This window comes from Microcaecilia unicolor, chromosome 3 (genome assembly GCF_901765095.1).
Source record: "Microcaecilia unicolor chromosome 3, aMicUni1.1, whole genome shotgun sequence".
Taxonomy (NCBI): domain Eukaryota; kingdom Metazoa; phylum Chordata; class Amphibia; order Gymnophiona; family Siphonopidae; genus Microcaecilia; species Microcaecilia unicolor.
In genome coordinates this window covers 296,082,958-296,102,613 of record NC_044033.1, presented here as the reverse complement: position 1 = coordinate 296,102,613, position 19,656 = coordinate 296,082,958, and the positions used below count along the sequence as shown (strand labels likewise).

Genomic DNA, 19,656 nt, shown 5'->3' with positions numbered 1-19,656 from the left:
GCTAAGGGGAGGGGAAGGGGGCTTTCCCAGTTTTCAAGCAATGATGACTCTGGTCAGGCTCAATTTGCACACATACTAAACTCCAGAGGGAACTGGAGGTTTTGGAATAAAATCCGCTAAATAAAAAATGTATAAAAGTGATTTCTGCCTTTGATTTCAGGGAGCCTGCCAGCACTGGTATTCCAGCATGCCATCACACCCATCTCTTTGCCTTGCCGGTTAAAGATCCCCAGCAGAGGTGAGTATCCCTGCTGCCTGTCCTTGAGTCACAGACTAACTCCTTTCTCAAGGGCAGCTGGTTTCAGTAGTTGATGCTGTTTCTCCTTTCTTCCTCAGATCCCATGGAGGAGAATGCTGAAGTTCAGGTGCCCACTAACATGAGTACTGCAGGTGATTTACTCCGACAGGGGGCAGGTATGTTGCCAAAGGGCCATGGTTCCTGGGAGCATAGGATTTGGAATGGGGGGAGCCACGGGTGCCATGGTGCCCCCCCAAAATCTCAAGGGAGCAGGAGGTAGGCTCCCCCCCACACCCAATACCGCCCTGCTGCGGCCATTACTGCTGCTGTCGTTTCAGCAGTGTTGGCAAAAACAGAGAAAGATTGCAGGGGTGCACTGTTCCTGCTCACAGCTGCTGGTCCCGCCTTCCTCTGACATAATTTATTGTTCCAGGGCAGAGCCAAACAGCCACGAGAGGGAACAGTGCGGCCCCACGATCTTTTTACTTTACCACCACTGCTGAAACAGCAGAAGCAGCAGCAGCAGTGGTGGCTGCAGCATGGGGGTAATGGGTGAGAGTGGAGAGAGCCTGGTGCGCCAGTGGCAGTGGGGGTGTCCGGTGCAGGGGGGGAGAGGTGTTAGATGCTGGATATTGGGGGGGGCTGAAAAAAGACACACTGGATGGAGGGGGAGAGGGGCAGACACTGAATGTAGTAGGAAGAGGAGGGACAGACACTAGATGAGGGGGAGAGTGGGTACAGATATCGAAAGGAATAGGGAGAGAGGAGGCAGATGCTGGATATAGGGGGGAGAGGCACTAGATGAGGGGGAGAGAGGGACAGATGTCAGATGGAAAGAGGGAGAGGAGGGACAGACACTGGATGAGGGGGAGAGAAGAGACATATGCCAGATGGAAAGGGAGAGAGAGGGTATAGATGCGGGATGGAAGGGGGAGAGAGGATACAGATGCTGGATGGAACTGGGAAGAGAGAGGGGCCTGAGTGGATGGAAGTGAGGAGAGAGAAGGGCAAGATGCTGGATGGAGGAGGGAGAAAAAGAGGATAGATTCTGGATGGAAGTGAGAGAGAAGGGTCAGATGCTGGATGGAAAGGGGGAGAGAGAGAGGGCGCAGACGCTGGATGAAAAGGGGTAGACACTGGATGGAAAGGGGGGATAGATGGGGAAGATAGAGAGAGAGGGGGCAGATGCTAGATGAAAGGAGGAGAGGGGAAGACACTGGATGGAAGAGAGAGAGAGGGAGAGGGGGCAGATGCTGGATGGAAACAGGGGGGGGGGGGGGGAGAAAGGGGGCAGATGCTGGCAAGAGTTAAGAAGGGATTGAGAAAAGAAGAAACAAGAGACTGGGACCAACACAATTAGAACAAATAAACGGCCAGACAACAAAGGTAGGAAAAAATGAATTTTATTTTTAGTTTAGGATAAAGTAGTGTGGTAGCTGTAATAAATACAGAAAATGTAAATAAGGTGATATCTTTATTGGACTAATTTTAATACATTTTTGACTAATGTTTGGAGACCAAACCCTTCTTTCTCATGTCAGAACAGAATACCATAACAGCAGTATACTTTCCTGACCTGAGGAGAGAGGTTTTGGCCTCTTAAAGCTAATTGAAAAATGTATTTAGTCCAATAAAATGGTATTTTCATCATATTTTCCATTTTTTGTTTTATTTGTATTTGTTAACCTATAGTGTAGTGATTGAAATATGTCAGTTTTTGAAATTAGCATCTGCTGTCTTTATATTTGCACAGTACAGGGGGACATGCATCACTTTTTCTCTTTCTCTGGAGTTGCACTGTGGCTTTTTAGTTCAGTTTACATATTTTTATACTATGGTGGGGGGTGGGGTCAAAGGTAGGGAAGGATGCTAGATGCTGTGGGAGGGGGTGACTATGGGATATTAGGTAAGGGGAGATTCTGGAGCTGAGGGCAGAGCATGGGTGGAGCTGAGGGAGGAGCATATGCAGGGTTGGGGTGGAGCTTCCCCCCCCTCCCCCCCAACAAAAAGGCGTTCCACTGCCTCTGCCTGGGAGGTCTGCTTTGCACCTGCAAGGAGACTGTTCTCCCCAGAACTAAAGACCATAAAACTAAACCCCTAATATTTAAACTGCTGTCGGCACTGGATTTAAATGCGAGAAATCTATGGCTGAATATTTGGCACTGGCCGCTTACCTGGCTATTTTCACTGAATATCCATGTATCGACTGACTGGTGAAAGTCCTAACTCACTGAGATAGCTATCCAGGTAGTGGTCCTGAACATCAATAGTACCTAGATAACTTTCACTTTCGCCTCCTGACCACCTTGCTAAGTGGTCAGTGAAGTTTTTTTTAGTGGCAGCATCTGGACAATGATGCTAAAAATCTGGGTATGGCCCCAGTGAGTGCACTTATCTAGGTAAAAGTGGCTCCTACCAGGATAAGTGCCACTAAATATTGAGCCCTTGGTTTATCCAACTAGCTGGTTGCAGGAGAGGTGGAACAGATTTTTTTGTTGAGGGTACAGAAAACAGTGTTTGACCTGTTGATAATGGAAGCCCACATCCTCAAGGCATGCTGTTTCTGTTTATTACAGCAATTGCTATACCACCTTGTATAGTTAAACACAAGGCAGAAGGGCTTGTATTTCTCATCAGTAGCAAGGCTTCTTTTACCAAAAGGGGCAGCTGCCCCAGGCCTCTACATAAAGAGGGCTCAGCAGTGGCGTTCCTAGCGTCGATGACACCTGGGGAGGATCACCAGTGCGCCACCTCCCCAGCAAAATGACACCCCCCCTGGGTGCACCCCCCCCCCCGCCCCCCCCCTTGGTACGCCACTGGGGCTCAGCCACACAATTGCCCATTGCTACATTTAGCCTTCTGTATATATGTCTCTCTCTTTCTTCCCCCACTCCCTGGCAAGTCCTGTATCTGTCCCTCTCTCTTCCTCCCATTCCCCCATTATCTGCGATCCTCTGTACCTTTTTTATGTTTCAACATTTTTATTGATGAGGAAATAAACATGGTATAACAGATACCATAAAATATAAAACTTCAACAGACCATCATCAAATTTTTATACTCCCCCCCCCTCCTCCATACCCTCTCTTCCACCCTCCCTCCTTCCCTCCCTCCCCCCTTCCCTCTGTGTGTGCCAACCAATATTGGGGATAGTGGGTTTAAACATTCAGACCATGTGTACTTCCAAGGCAACTCACAATAGATTAAGGAGCAAACTTCGCCCCCTTGGACTAAGTCCTTGTATATATCGGCCCCATATTGACATGAACTGTTTTTTTCTTTTCGGGGCTCCCTTCGCCTCTCTGGCTTCCCAGGTAGCCAACTCATGTATCTGGTTCCTCCAGTGCCAATACACCGGTGGATTCAGGTCTATCCACTTCTGTAGAATAGTCTTGCGTGCCACTAAACATACCTTGCGGCACCAAACTCTATTTCCTTTCGCCTGGGTCGCAAAAGCTGCTTGTGTGTCTAAGACATAATGATCCCAGGTTCCATTTACTGAGACCTGTGTTATTTTAGTTAGATAACTCTGGATTTGTCTCCAAAAGGCAGGTACCCTTGGGCAGCCCCAAAAAGCATGGTATAGGTTGTGAGGTGCATGATTGCATTTTACACATCTAGTATCATTTGTGGCCCTCATATGTCCCCATTGTTGCCCTGACATATATGCCCGCATAACCACCCTATATCCGCGCTCTCTTAATCTCTCATCTATGGTGAGTGAAGGAATGCGTCCAAGCGTTGCCCCGATGTCCCATCCACTTAATGACCTCCCCGAGTCTCTTTCCCAGTTTTGTATGATATATCCTAGATTATTTTGGGGATAGCGTGACACCAGAGCTCTATATAGGGTTGAAACTGTCATTCCCGTTATCTCTAGGTTTTGAAAAAATGTGCTAGATGTCCAAGTTTCAGTCTTAAGGCGGGCTGGTTTAGATGTAGAATGTAATGCTTAACCTGAGCATAGGCAAAGCGGTCTCCCCAAGTATTCCCTATCTTATCTCGTAATTCCTCAAATGTTAGTAGGTTCCCTTCTGGTCCCATAAGGTCCTCCACCCTTGTGATTCCTTTATTTCTCCATCTTACAAATGTAGTATTACTCTGCCCTGGCTCAAAATTCAGGTTTCCTCTGAGTGCTAACAGTTCCGATGTTGCTGGCATGCCCCCCATGTTGATAGCCAGCCTTCTCCAAGCCATGCGCATGGGTTGTAACAGTCAACAACATTTAAACTGGGTCGGAATCTGCCTGTGATCGAGATGTAGGAGGGTAAGAACATCATAGGGGGCAAAATATTCTCGCTCCACCTCTATTGGCGTAAATACATTTGATTGGCCTATCCAATCTCCTACATGTCTCAGCAGGCAAGCCTGGTTATATAAAGCTTTATCAGGCAGTCCCATCCCCCCCTCCCCCCCCCCCCCCCCCCCCCCCCCCCCGGTGCCAGCCTCCCAGTAACGCTTTAAACTGCATCTTGGGCTTCTTTTTTCCCCAGCAGAATCTACTGAAAAGTTTTGTGATTTTCGCTAAGTCTTTTCGACGTAGTCGAATGGGAAGCATTTGCATGAGGTATAACCACTTGGGAAATATCACCATTTGGATTAGATTTATCCTGCCCCTCAAGGACAACGGGGGGGCCATCCCACCCCTCTAGTTTGGTTCTTGTCCCTTCTAACAAGGTGGTGACGTTTAAGTCATGCAATTTCTCCAATTTCATAGTCAGTTTTATCCCTAGGTATTTAAAAGATCCTTCCACCCAGCTTCTGACTTAGTCAAATTCAAGCTAAATCCTGCATAGTCACCATATTCTTTCATCAATTCCATGAGTACCACAAAAGATGTCCGGGGTTCTGTCAATAATACTAATAGGTCATCTGCAAAAGCCGCTATTTTAAATACGGTCTGACCCACTCGAACACCTTGCACTGTTGGGCTAGCCATTATATCCCGAATCAGCGGGTCCAGTGACAATACAAAAAGTAACGGGGATAATGGGCACCCTTGTCGGGTTCCTCGGCATATCAGGAACTTCTCTGATTCCATCCCATTGACCTTCACCCGTGCTTTTGGATTACAATAGAGAGCCCAGACCGCTGACAGGAATCTACCATCAAACCCATATTTTTCCAGCATGGAGAACATAAATAGCCAATACACCTTATCGAATGCTTTTTCTGCATCGAAGCTTATAAGCAAAGAGGGGATGTCCTTCCTCTGTCTCGTCTCCAATGCCCCAATTATTTTCCTTAAGTTTTTGGCTATAACTCTGCCCTCCACGAATCCAACTTGCGCTTCGTGCACTAGCTTTGGTAATACTTTTTTCATTCGATTGGCCATAATTTTAGCTAATAATTTAATTTCCACATTGAGAAGTGATATGGGGCGATATGACTCTGGTTGTTGTGGGTCTCTACCTGGTTTTGGGAGCACCACTATTTGCGCTACAGACAAGACCTCCGGCATTCATTCTGCATCCACCATTGTATTAAAATATTTGGTGAGGGTCGGTGCAATGAATTCTCCCATCATTTTGTAAAATTCTATGCACATGCCATCGGGACCAGGCGCCTTAAGAAGGGTGCCTTGTCTAATAGCCAGTAATATCTCTTCATCTGTAATTGGTTGGTCCAACTTATCCTTATCTCGTTGACTAAGAATTGGAAGTTCTAAATTATCTAAGTACAGGGATCCTGGCATGACCTGTTCCCTTGGCTACGCATACAATTCACTATAGAATTTTGCAAAGGTCTCACAAATTTTATCAGCTGCACGTTCTACTGTCCCTTGGGTCCCTCTGATTTGCAGTACTTGTCTTTTATTACCTCTCGGTTTGGCTAGACGTGTCAGAAGGCGCCCTGCTTTGTTTCCAAAGCGATGTAGCTGGAATTTGTAGTATAAGTGGGACTTAGAGGCCCTTTGGTGTAAAAGCATATTCAGTGAGGCTTGGGCTTCTAAGAGGTTGCTGCGGAGAATTTCTAGATGTGTCCTTCCATATGTCTGGTGTGCCATACACACTAATTTACTTAAACGCAATATTTCTCTATTTCGCGTCGCTCTAACGTGGTGGTAATAACTGATTATTTCCCCTCTTCTCACTGCTTTTGCCGCATCCCAAAACAGAATCGGGTCTCCCATATGTTGTTGATTCAAAGTTTCATATTCCTCCCAGCGTTCTTTTAGTTTTGCCCTGAAGATGTCATCTCCTGCTAGGTCTAAGGGAAACTGCCAAGAGCTCCCCTTTTATTGGTTTATTCCCAGCTCCCAGTCTAAGCATACCCAGGCATGGTCAGAGATCGTGTAAGGGCCAATAGACACATCCTTTACCCTCCCAAGCATTTCTTCTGATAGGAGTATGTAATCTATTCTAGCCTGGGACTCATGTGCCGGTGCGTGATGTGTATAGTCCTGCTCAGTGGGGTGTAACACTCTCCATACATCTATTAGATCTAATGTCTGCCCCATCCTTTTCAGGCCTTTGTTGGAAGCCACTGTATCTCTCCTCTGTCCCTGTGAGCTATCTATTGAAGCATCCCACACCGTGTTGAAATCCCCGCCCACCAAGACATGTTCACCCGGGTAGGAACTCAAGTGGTGCATCACCTGGTTATAGAATTGTCTGTCATATTGATTGGGAGCATATACATTACAAATTAGTAGCTTCTGACCAGAAACTTCTATCTCCATCAAAACATATCTACCTCCAGGGTCCGCTACCAAAGGCCGTACCGAGGCCGCCATTCCTTTACGGAGTAACACTGCCAGTCCTCCTTTTTTCCCTTGTGCCCCGGCAGAGACGCATTCCCCCACCCACCATGTTTTTAATTTTGCATGTTCCTCTGGGCTGAGGTGCGTCTCTTGCAGTAGAGCAATGTCTATATGGTGTCTCTGCAAATGTTGTAAGATTTTTGTTCTTTTTATGGGTGAGTTGATGCCCCCCACATTCCATGTGACTAGCCTAACCATGGTCTATATGTAGTCTAGTCCTCTGTTGTTGCTCTCTCAGATCAAGTATCTTCCTTGGGTGGACGCCCCAGCCTACGCCCCCCCCCCCCCCAAATGCGTCCTCTATGAGTAATTTGGTTCCTATTCATTACCCTAGTCCTTCCCCAATATAAAAGTGTTACCCCCCCTTCCCTTCCAACCCCCACCCACTTCTTGCTGGCACCATTGATGCTCTACTTCCGTGTATCCGATCAAGGACCCCCTCAAGTTTGCTGTAGTGTGTTTTTCCTCCCTTTGCACATATTAAACAGCATTAACATCAACATTTAACTTAATTATCCAAAGCATTTAAACACCGTTTAAAGCATTCCTGAGCAATGCACGTTCTCCCTTTGCACATACTAAACAACATTATCATTAACATTTAACTTAATTATCTAAAGCATTCAGGTCTAGTTATGGAGATCGGAAGCACATTATCTCCTCTGTGCTTCCGATCTCCATAACTAGACCTGAAGTATTTTTAGTGCTTTGACTCATGTCTTGGATGTGCTCGGTCTTTCACGTTCTAGCTGATCCACAAATGCTTGAGCTGCATCCACATTTTCGTAGAATTGTACAGTTCCATTGTGCTGTATTCGTAGCTTTGCCGGGTATAATAGGCTAAACCGTACTTGTAGGCTATGGAGTCTTCTGCAGACCCGGGAAAATTGTTTGCGTTGAAGGGATACTTTAGTGGAGTAATCCTGAAAACACATAATCCGTTGCCCTTCTACTTCTAGCTTCCCTCCATTCCTGAGAGCAGCTAGTATTTCTATCTTATGGTGATAGTGGAGCAGTCTGAGTATTACCACCCTTGGTCTATCGTTGAGAGCTCTCCTAGGACCCAGCCTATGAGCTCATTCTATCTTTACTGGGCCCGCGGTACTTTGAGTCAACAATGTCTTAGAAAGCCAAGGCTCTAAAAAACCCCGCAGTTCAGCATCCTTTATCGATTCAGGTACTCCGACCAGTCTGAGGTGGTTCCTTCGAGAACGGTTCTCTAAATCGTCCACTTTATCTTCCAGTGATGTCACTGCTTTCTTAAGGTGTTCAATATCTGTTGTTGATTCCTGCGCCTTGGTTTCCACGTCGCCTAGTCTTTGCTGTATATCCTGCAAGTCTGCAGTAAAGTTTGTAAACTTCTGGTCCATTCAATCTAGCTTATCAATTATTTGTTGCAGTTGATGACTCATAGCCTCCTCTACTGCCGTTTTCACTTCTGCTACTATTTCCGAGGCCCATGCAGAACTCATCGACGGGGATGGGGGAGAGCTCTTTTCAGCCATCTTGGGTCCCCCTCCTCTGGTTTTCTCCGCCTCCTTTTTGGATCCTCGGGCCGCCATACAAAGGTATTAAAGATGGCACTATTGTATTGAAGACCTGTTATTACTCCTGGCAGGTTAGAGTGCTGTTGCAGGTTGTAAGCCCCTTCTACCAGCTGTTATATCCAGTACTCTCAATGCTGTGCTGTAGAACTTGCCCAGGTACATCAGAAGAGAGGGAGATATTTGTTTTAAGCCTTTCTGAGGTATAGCTTTCACTCTGAAGTTTATGCTGGCAGCTTATTATTCTTTTTTTTTTTTTTTCCTGAGTCTTTCAATTGCCTCTCGATTGCAGCTCAAATCCCCTCACTTCCTTTAGTGGTTGCCTGCCTCTCCTCGCCTCGCTTTGCGCCCCTTCTCCTCTCGGAGTCTTTAAGCTTGCCTGGGTTTGTGCCACAACCGGGTCTCCAGAATCAACCCCCCGACTGCAGACAATGCTGAACGTCGTTCATCGCCCTCAGCACGGGCTCTTATTTTGCCTCTCTCCAGTTCTTCTCCTTCGGTGTTGGGCTCATGCAGTTTCCTGTGGGGGAAGGGCGGGCCATCTCAGCATTCTTTTTTCGTGGCTCTTGCTCGCTGGATTGTCGGGCTTTTTTTTTTTTATGTGTGCATGCCTCCTGTTTCCAGCGGACTCCCGGGCTGATCTCGATCGCGCTGCACGATGTTAGGAACGCGCTATGCGGGGGTCTACGATCGGGGACTCGTGGAGCTCACAGAGTTGTGGCCACCTTGGCCGGCAGCTCCACCGGAAGTCTCTCCTCTGTACCTTTTTACCATTGTCTGCGACTTGGCAGTGATTAAGACAGGCTACCAATGTCAGGGCCTTCCTTCTGCATGTCCCATCTACTCAAAAACAGGAAGTTGAATCAGAGTAGGTGGGATGTGCAGAGGAAGGCCCCAATGCTGGTAGCCTTTCTTAATCAGTGCCACCGCCGAGTTGCCAGTGACAGTAAATAAAAGTATGGAAGACCGCGGGCAAAGGGGGAGCAGGGGGAAGGGACAGATGCATGACTCGCGATGGGGTGGGGGAAAGAAAGAGAGGAAGTGTGAGAGCCCAGAATGGAGGAGAAAAAGAGGGGGAGAGATAAGTACATTATTATTATTATTTATTGCATTTGTATCCCACATTTTCCCACCTATTTGCAGGCTCAATGTAGCTTACATAGTTTTGTTAACATTGTCATTTCAGGATATCAGGTACAATTAGTAATGTGTAGCGATTAAGTAAGGGAAGAAAGAAGAAGGCAGGGAGTGATTAGGGTAGTTATAGAAGGTGAGCGTTCATAATTGAGTGGGTTGGTGACGTGGCTCAGTGAGGCTATAGGTTCTCATTGTAGGCCCTATTGAAGAAAAATGTCTTCAGAGATTTTCGAAAGATAGTTGTTTCGTTGATTGCTTTTAAGTCTGTAGGTAATGCATTCCATAATGCGTGCTCATGTAAGAGAAGGTAGTGGCATGCATCAGCATGTATTTAAGTCCTTTGCAGCTGGGGTAGTGCAGGTTGAGAAATTTGCGGGATGATCTTGTGGCGTTTCTGGGAGGTAGGTCCACAAGGTTTAGCATGTAGATTGGGGTGTCTGCGTGAATGATTTTGTGAACAATTGTGCAGATCTTGAATGCAATGCATTCCTTAAGTGGGAGCCAGTGAAGTTTCTCTCTTAGGGGTTTTGCACTTTCATATTTAGTTTTTCCAAATATGAGTCTGGCGGCCGTATTCTGGGCAGTTTGGAGTTTTTTTATTGTCTGTTCTTTGCAACCGGCGTACAGTGTATTGCAGTAGTCCAGATGACTTATTACCATTGACTGTACCAGAGTATGGAAGATGTGTCTCGGGAAGAAAGGTTTTACTCTTTTGAGTTTCCACATGGCGTAGAACATCTTTTTCGTCATGTTTTTCACATGGGTATCAAGAGTGAGGTTTTGACCAATGGTGACTCCAAGAATTTTCAAGTTTTGTGAGACAGGAAGGGAACAGTATGGTGTGATTATGGTGGAGAAGATTTTTGTGTTATGTTGTGAGGTGAGTACAAGACATTGTGTTTTTTCTGCGTTAAGTTTTAGTTGGAATGCATCTGCCCAAGGGTGCATTATTTGGAGGCCTTGGTTGATCTCGTTGGTGATTTCATTTAGATCATGTTTGAACGGGATGTAAATTGTGACATCATCTGCATATATGTAGAGGTTTTAATTGGCTAGTAGTTTGGCTAGAGGTATCATCATTAGTTCGAATAAGGTTGGTGAGAGGGGGGATCCCTGGGGGACTCCACATTCAGGTATCCATGGGGGTGATCTGTCCGTGTTCGTTGTGACTTGGTATGATCTTGTGGTCAGGAATCCTTTGAACCATTTGCGAACTGTGCCTCCTACTCCGAAGTATTCTAGTATATGTATTAGTATATCGTGATTAACCATGTCAAAGGCACTGGACATATCGAATTGCAGGAGGAGAATGTTGTTGCCAGTCGCAATTGCCTGTTTGAATGAGTTCATTGCGGACACTAGAACAGTTTTGGTGCTATGATTCGACCGAAATCTTGATTGAGACTCGTGCAGAATTGAGTGTTTATTTAGGTATTCAGTAAGTTGTTTCATCACTATGCCTTCCATGAGTTTGGTCATGAGTGGAATAGATGCTACTGGGCGATAGTTGGTTAGGTCCATTGTGCTTTTCTTAGCATCTTTCGGCAGCGGAGTAGGATGTTTCCTTTATCCGTGGGAAAGCGTCCATTTTGAAGCCTGTGATTTACGTGGTTCGTGAGGTCTGTTTTGAATTGTTTGGGTGCGGATCTTATTAGACTATTATGGCAGATGTCTAATTTGCATTGCAATTTGGCGTATTTTCTGAGCCAATGTGAGATTTCGTTTGATGAGAGTGTGTCAAAGTCGGTCCATGATCGATCTGCTGAGTATTCTCCGGGTTTTGGGTCTAGACATTCAAGGATATTTGTGTAGTCTGTTGTATTGGTGGGTATCATGAGTCTGAGCTTTATGATTTTTTCATTGAAGTAGTTTGCAAGGTTGGTTGCTGATGGGGTATCTGAGTTGTTGGAGGTGACCGTGGTAGTATTTAGAAGATTGTTTACGAGTGAGAAGAGTTTGTGTGTATCCTTGTAGTTTGGTCCTATTTTGGTTTTTTTGTAATAGGTCCTTTTAGTTTGTCTGATAGTGTATTTGTATTTTCTTTGTAGTTGTTTCCAGTCTTTGTGTGTGTTTTTGTCTTGTTCCATGCTCTTTCTAATCTTCTGACCTGTGTTTTTAGTTCTTTCAATTCTTCGTTAAACCATGGTATTGAGTTTTTTCTATGTGAGGTTCTGGTTTGAAGTGGTGCTATATTGTCTAGTATTGTTCTGCATCCGTTATCCCATTCTTGGAGAAATTGGGGTGAGTCTATAGGTATTGTCCATTCATCAGTGTAGAACTGTTGCCAGAATGTTAGTGGGTCTATTTTGCCTCTCGTAGTATATGTTTGTTTTTGTTTATGTTGTGTCTTTTTTGTACTCCAGTGGAGGGAAAGGTTTGCACTGTAGTGGTCGGACCATGGCCTGGCTGTCCATTTTGTGTCTATTAGTGTGAGATTTGGTTCTGATGAGAATTTGTGGGTGATGATGTCTAGTGTATGTCCTTTGTTATGGGTGGGTTGTATGTTTGGCCATACTGGGAAAGACTAAAGGTCCATCAAGCCCAGCATCCTGTTTCCAACAGTGGCCAATCCAGGTCACAAATACCTGGCAAGATCCCCAAAAAGTACAAAACATGAACCTTTTCCGGAGGTGCGAAGGCGGTAAAACGAGAGGACATGAAATGAGATTGAAGGGGGGCAGACTCAAGAAAAATGTCAGGAAGTATTTTTTCACGGAGAGAGTAGTGGATGCTTGGAATGCCCTCCCGCGGGAGGTGGTGGAAATGAAAACGGTAACAGAATTCAAACACATGTGGGATAAACATAAAGGAATCCTGTTCAGAAGGAATGGATCCTAAGGAGCTTAGCCGAGATTGGGTGGCAGAGCCGGTGGCAGGAGGTGGGGATAGTGCTGGGCAGACTTATACGGTCTGTGCCAGAGCCGGTGGTGGGAGGCGAGGCTGGTGGTTGGAAGGCGGGGATAGTGCTGGGCAGACTTATACGGTCTGTGCCCTGAAGAGGACAGGTACAAATCAAAGTAGGATATACACAAAAAGTAGCACATGTGAGTTTATCTTGTTGGGCAGACTGGATGGACCATGCAGGTCTTTTTCTGCTGTCATTTACTATGTTACTATACTTCTTATCCCAGAAATAGTTGATTTTCCCCAAGTCCATTTAATAATGGTCTGTGGACTTTTCCTTTAGGAAGCCGTCCAAACCTTTTTTAAACTCCGCTAAACTAACCGCCTTTACCACATTTTCTGGCAACGAATTCCAGAGTTTAATTACATGTTGAGTGTAGAAAAATTTTCTCTGATTTGTTTTAAATTTACTGCATTGTAGCTTCATCGCATGCCCCCTAGTCCTAGTATTTTTGGAAAGCGTAAACAGACGCGTCACATCTACCCGTTCCACTCCACTCATTATTTTATAGACCTCTATCATATCTCCCCTCAGCCGCCTTTTCTCCAAGCTGAAGAGCCCTAGCCACTTTAGCCTTTCCTCATAGGGAGGTCGTCCCATCCCCTTTATCATTTTCGTCTTCCTTCTCTGCACCTTTTCTAATTCCACTATATCTTTTTTGAGATGCGGCAACCAGAATTGAACACAATATTGAGGTGCAGTCACACCATGGCGGGATAGAAAGGCATTATAACATCCTCATTTTTGTTTTCCATTCCTTTCCTAATAATACCTAACATTCTATTTGCTTTCTTAGCCGCAGCAGCACACTGAGCAGAAAGTTTCAACGTATCATCAACAATGACACCTAGATCCCTTTCTTGGTCCGTGACTCCTAACGTGGAACCTTGCATGATGTAGCTATAATTCAGGTTCCTCTTTCCCACATGCATCACTTTGCACTTGCTCACATTAAACGTCATCTGCCATTTAGACGCCCAGTCTCGTAAGGTCCTCTTGTAATTTTTCACAATACTCCCGCGATTTAACGACTTTGAATAACTTTGTGTCATCAGCAAATTTAATTGCCTCACTAGTTACTCCCATCTCTAGGTCATTTATAAATATGTTAAAAAGCAGCAGTCCCAGCACAGACCCCTGGGGAACCCCACTAACTACCCTTCTCCATTGAGAATACTGACCATTTAACCCTACTCTCTGTTTTCTATCTTTTTACCAGTTTTTAATCCATAATAGAACACTACCTCCTATCCCATGACTCTCCAATTTCCTCTGGAGTCTTTCATGAGGTACTTTCTCAAACGCCTTCTGAAAATCCAGATACACAATATCAACCGGCTCACCTTTATCCACATGTTTGTTCACCCCTTCAAAGAACTATAGTAGATTGGTGAGGCAAGATTTCCCTTCACTAAATCCATGTTGACTTTGTCTCATTAATCCATGCTTTTGAATATGCTCTGTAATTTTGTTCTTAATAATAGTCTCTACCATTTTGCCCGGCACCGACATCAGACTCACCGGTCTATAATTTCCCGGATCTCCTCTGGAACCTTTTTAAAAAATCGGCGTTACATTGGCCACTCTCCAGTCTTCCGGTACCTTGCTCGATTTTAAGGATAAATTACATATTTATAACAATAGCTCCGTAAGCTCATTTTTCAGTTCTATCAGTACTCTGGGATGAATACCATCCGGTCCAGGAGATTTGCTACTCTTCAGTTTGCAGAAGTGCCCCATTACATCCTCCAGGTTTACAGAGAATTCATTAAGTTTCTCCAACTCGTCAGCTTCGAACACCATTTCCGGCACCGGTATCCCATCCAAATCTTCCTTGGTGAAGACCGAAGCAAAGAATTCATTTAATCTCTCCACTATGGCTTTGTCTTCCCTGATCGCCCCTTTTACTCCTCGATCATCTAGCAGTCCAACCAATTCTTTTGTGGCTTCTTGCTTTTAATATACCTAAAAAAAATTTTACTTTGTGTTTTTGTCTCCAACGCAAACTTTTTTTCGAAGTCTTAGCCTCTTAGCCTTCCTTATCAGCGCTTTGCGTTTGACTTGACATTCCTTATGCTGTTTCTTATTATTTTCAGTCAATTCCTTCTTCCATTTTCTGAAGGATTTTCTTTTAGCTCTAATAGCTTCCTTCACTTCACTTTTTAACCTCGCCGGCTTTCGTTTGGTCTTCCGTCCTCCTTTTTTAATACGTGGAATATATTTGGCATGGGCTTCCAGGATTTATTTATTTTATGGCATTTGTATCCCACATTATCCCACCTCTTTGCAGGCTCAATGTGGCTTACATTTCGTCATGGATACTGGAAATAGCAGTGAATATACATTTGGTTTACAGAGGGTTTTGTGTTACATGGTGGTGAAATACATGAGGGCGTTAGAGCAGAAAGACATTATAAAACATTAAAAGACAGTCTGGAAGTTTTAAGACTATACAGTTATACATGTTAAATTATACAGTTATACATGTTGATCTTTGTGATATATCTTGTCGAAGAGATAGGTTTTCAGTAGTTTGCGAAAATTGGTCAATTCATAGACCGTTTTCAGGTTACGTGGCAGCGCATTCCAGAGTTGCGTGCTCGTGTAGGAAAAGGTAGATGCATGCATTGATTTGTATTTCAGACCCTTGCATTTGGGAGGATGTAGATTAAGGAATGTGCGAGAGGATATTTTTGCATTCCTGGGTGGTAGATCTATCAGGTCTGACATATAGGCTGGGGCATCACCATGGATGATTTTGTGGACCAGGGTGCAAAGTTTGAACGTGATGCGTTCCTTTAGTGGGAGCCAGTGTAGTTTTTCCCGCAGGGGTTTCGCGCTTTCGTATTTTGATGTGCCGAATATTAGTCTGGCTGCTGTATTCTGGGCTGTCTGGAGTTTTTTAAGTATTTGCTCTTTACAGCCAGCGTAGAGTGAGTTGCAATAGTCCAGATGACTGAGTACCAATGATTGTACCAGATTGCGGAAGACAGTTCTTGGAAAAAATGGTCTGACTCTTTTTAGTTTCCACATTGCATGAAACATCTTTTTAATTGTGTTATTTGCATGGTTCTCAAGTGTTAGGTGTCGATCAATGGTGACACCAAGGATTTTTAGGGAGTCCGAGACTGGTAGATTTAGTTTAGGTGTGTTGATGGTGGTAAATTTATTCTTGTTGTATTGCGAGGTAAGTACCAAACATTGGGTTTTCTCTGCATTGAGTTTCAACTGGAAAGCATCTGCCCAGGAATTCATGGTATGTAGGCTTTGTTTGATTTCATTGGAGATTTCCCTTAAATCTTGTTTGAATGGGATGAAGATCGTTACATCATCAGCGTAAATGTATGGGTTTAGGTTCTGATTCGATAGTAGTTTGGCCAAGGGTGTCATCATTAGGTTGAATATGGTCAGTGAGAGGGGGGATCCCTGTGGAACTCCGCATTCAGGTATCCATGTAGCTGATGTAGTTGACTTTGATGTCACTTGGTATGAGGGTGTAGTGAGGAACCCTTTGAACCAGTTGAGAACGTTGCCTCCGATTCCGAAGTATTCGAGGATGTGTAGTAAAATTCCATGGTCAACCATGTCAAATGAACTTGTCATGTCAAATTGTAACAATAGAATGTTGTTGCCGTTTGCTATTAGTTGTTTGAGTTTGGTCATGAGTGTGACTAGTACAGTTTCAGTGCTGTGATTAAAGCGAAATCCTGACTGAGAATCGTGTAATATTGAGAACTTGTTTAGATAGTCTGTGAGTTGTTTGGTCACTATACCTTCTGTTATTTTGGTAATTAGTGGGATGGATGCTACTGGTCTGTAGTTCGTTAGTTCATTAGTATTTTTCTTTGCATCCTTGGGTATAGGGGTGAGTAAAATGTTACCTTTTTCCCTTGGGAAGAGTCCATTTTGTAGCATAAAGTTCACATAGTTTGTTAGGTCCGTTATAAATTGTTGAGGGGCCGATTTCATGAGGTTGTTTGGGCATATATCTAGTTTGCAGTGGGATTTGGCGTATCTTTTGAGCGTACGTGAGATAAAATCTTCCGGTAGTGTTGTGAATTCAGTCCAGATCCTGTCTGCTGGGTAGATTCCAGGGTCTGGGTCCAGGCAGTCTAGGAGTGTGGTGTATTCAATGTGGCTAACAGGTATTTTAAGTCGCAGTTGAATGATTTTCTCCTTGAAGTATTTCGCCAAGTCGTCAGCTCCTGGTGTGTCTTTGCAGTTGTTGGTGACTGGAGTGGTGTCTAGTAATTTATTCACAAGTTGGAAGAGTTTGTGTGTGTCTTTGTAATTTGGTCCAATTTTAGTTTTGTAGTATTGTCTTTTGGTTTGTCTTATGGTGTATTTATATTTCCTTCGGAGTTGCTTCCAGTCGTTAAGTGTGGGATCGTCTTTCTTTTTGTTCCACGCACGTTCCAGTTTCCTAACTTGTGTTTTGAGTTTTTGAACAGCATCCACGTCTGATTTAAATTTTGGACCCTCGCAGTCGCTCCTCTTAAGTTTTTTTTTTCACCGTTCTTCTCATTTTATCATAGTCTCCTTTTTTTAAAGTTAAACACTAATGTATTTGATTTCCTATGTATACTTCAAAGCTAATATCAAATCCGATCATATTATGATCACTGTTATCAAGCGGTCCCAGCACCATTACCTCCCGCACCAGATCATGTGCTCCACTAAGGACTAGGTCTAGAATTTTTCCTTCTCTCGTCGGCTCCTGTACCAGCTGCTCCATAAAGCTGTCCTTGATTTCATCAAGGAATTTTACCTCCCTAGCGTGCCCCGATGTTACATTTAACTAGTCAATATCGGGGTAATTGAAATCGTGTTGCCCAATTTCTTGCCACATTACGGGGGGGGGGGGGGGGTTGTAGTGAGGACAGTGATGCAGTGCTGAAGGGGGTAGAGATAGGTACACAGAGGGGGCAATGCTGAACAAGGGGAAGGAGATATGGACGGGGGGCAATGCTGAAAGGGGGGTAGGTAGAGACACAAGGGGACGATACTTAAAATGAGGAGGGAGAGATAAGAACACAGAGAGCAGTTGGTGAACATGGGTGGGGGGAGGACAGGGACACGGACACAAATGGAAATGCTGGCAAAGGGGTCAGATGGGACACAGGGATGATCCTAGAAAACAGGTGGAATGGAGACACAGAGGGCAGATGCTGAACAAGGGGGGAGGATATGCAGAAGGACACAGAAGGGAAATGCTGGACAGGATGAATAGGGATGCAGAGGAAAGATAGATGGTGCACATGGAAAGAGAAGAAATGTCAAATGGACAGAAACCCTGCAAAAACAGGAAATCAGAAAAGAGACACTGGGCCCAAAGTGAATGGGAAAAATAAAATGCTCACACAACAAAGGTAGAAAAAATTATTTTATTTTGAATGTATTAACTGAAATATGTCAGATTTTGGAAACACATGTCTTTGATATCTTGTATGTCAGTTTCTATTTCTTTGTGTTTATTGTATGCAGAGTCTGACTTCTAGAAGTTCCAGTTCAGTCTTTTGCCTTCAACTCTCTATTACTGATCTGTGCTCCCTTGTTTCATATCTGTTGAGGGCCCATCTGTATTTTGTGCGTGTTACTAATGTGTGGTATTCTGCTAGTATTTAGTTTCTGAATAGAGATCCATAGCAGTCCCATTTGTTTTACTTTCTCACTAGGTGGCATATTAGTGTTTTAGGGCTGAGTGTAATATTTATAGTGCTGCCTTTTCATCATAAAGTTGTTTTTTGTCTTCAGAATTAGTGTTAAGGTACAGTAAGGTTCTGAGTGTGTTTCTGCACAAGTTTGTGCATAGTGTTTTGCAGTGGAGGGATGGTGTGTTGCAGGGGCGTATCTGGAATCCGGCGGTAGGGGGGACCAGAGCCAGAGAGGGGGGGCACATTTTTGCTGCGACGTCAGACGCCGAACTGGATTCAACGAATCAGCACTGCAGCGTTACTTCCTTGAAGCACATGGCCACGGAGGAAGACGAAATATGGAGATTGCGGGTCGGACCTCGGCTGGCGGGGGTTGGGGCCCCCCGCCAGCAAAAGTAAGCAGCGGGGGAGGGTTGACGGCGGGGAGGGGGGCCAGGGCGAAATCTGCAGGGGCCCAGGCCCCTGTGGCCCCACGCAGATACGCCCCTGGTGTGTTGGTCTTAGGAAGGAGACATCAAAACTTTAGTATAGTTTTAGATTGTTAAGATTGTTTAGATTGTAAGCCGCATTGAGCCTGCCATGAGTGGGAAAGCGCGGGGTACAAATGTAACAAAATAAAAATAAAATATTATCAGATGGGGTTTTAGAAGATTTTGCAGGATCTGATGTGTTGAGGTGGTTGTCATTATAGCAGAATTGTGTCTGATCTAAATTATGAGATAGTGCCTTCTGAGGGGTCTTTAAATACAGTTGAATTGTTTCTATGGTTTTGATTGAGTTTCAAATATGTAACATGTCATTCATGACACAGAAATCCATTTTTAGTGTCACATGAAGGCATTACTTGTCAATAAAAGTAGCCAACAGCTCTTCCCCAGGTCTCAGTCCCTTCACTACCGTACTAGATTTATACACCAACTGCACTATGAGAAAAACCTCACTCACACTCCATTTGGGATGGGTCATCCTAGGCATCTCTTCAGTTTGGTCCAGCGGCTTGCTTACCCCCAACCCCCACTGCTTTCAACAAAAAAGTGATATAAAGGTGTGACGCTTCTGTTTAGGACACACAACTGATGGCTTCTGGTCCCATCCACTTTTGACATGGACTTCCTGTTCCTGAGGGGCAGAATCAGCAGAGCCATCAGTGGCATGGCCTATACCAGTGATGGCGAACCTATGGCACGCGTGCCAGAGAGGGCACGCAGAGCCCTCTCTGTTGGCACGCACACTGGCCGTCGCCTCAGCTAGTTCCAGCCCTCCGTTGTCCCTCCCACCTACCCGGCACCAGCCCGCCCGGCCTCCATCCCTCCCTCCGCGCAAGAAATTTAAAAGTCTTCCCTTGTCCGAGTTAAGGTGACGTCAGCAGCAGCAGCAAAAAGCGTGCTGCTGGCTCGGCGCGCCTCCTTCAGCCT

The 19,656-nt window shown here is 44.8% G+C and overlaps 1 protein-coding gene across 3 annotated transcripts in view; it reads left to right on the top strand.

The window, feature by feature from the left end:
• Window positions 1-19,656, top strand: part of TNS2 (tensin 2) — a 336,420-nt gene that overhangs the window by 286,370 nt on the left and 30,394 nt on the right. For all 3 annotated transcript variants that reach the window (XM_030198195.1, XM_030198196.1, XM_030198194.1), the window contains exons 24-25: window positions 161-238; window positions 337-414. In XM_030198195.1, coding sequence (XP_030054055.1) covers window positions 161-238; window positions 337-414 — 156 coding nt within the window. The remainder of the gene's footprint in view (window positions 1-160; window positions 239-336; window positions 415-19,656) is intronic.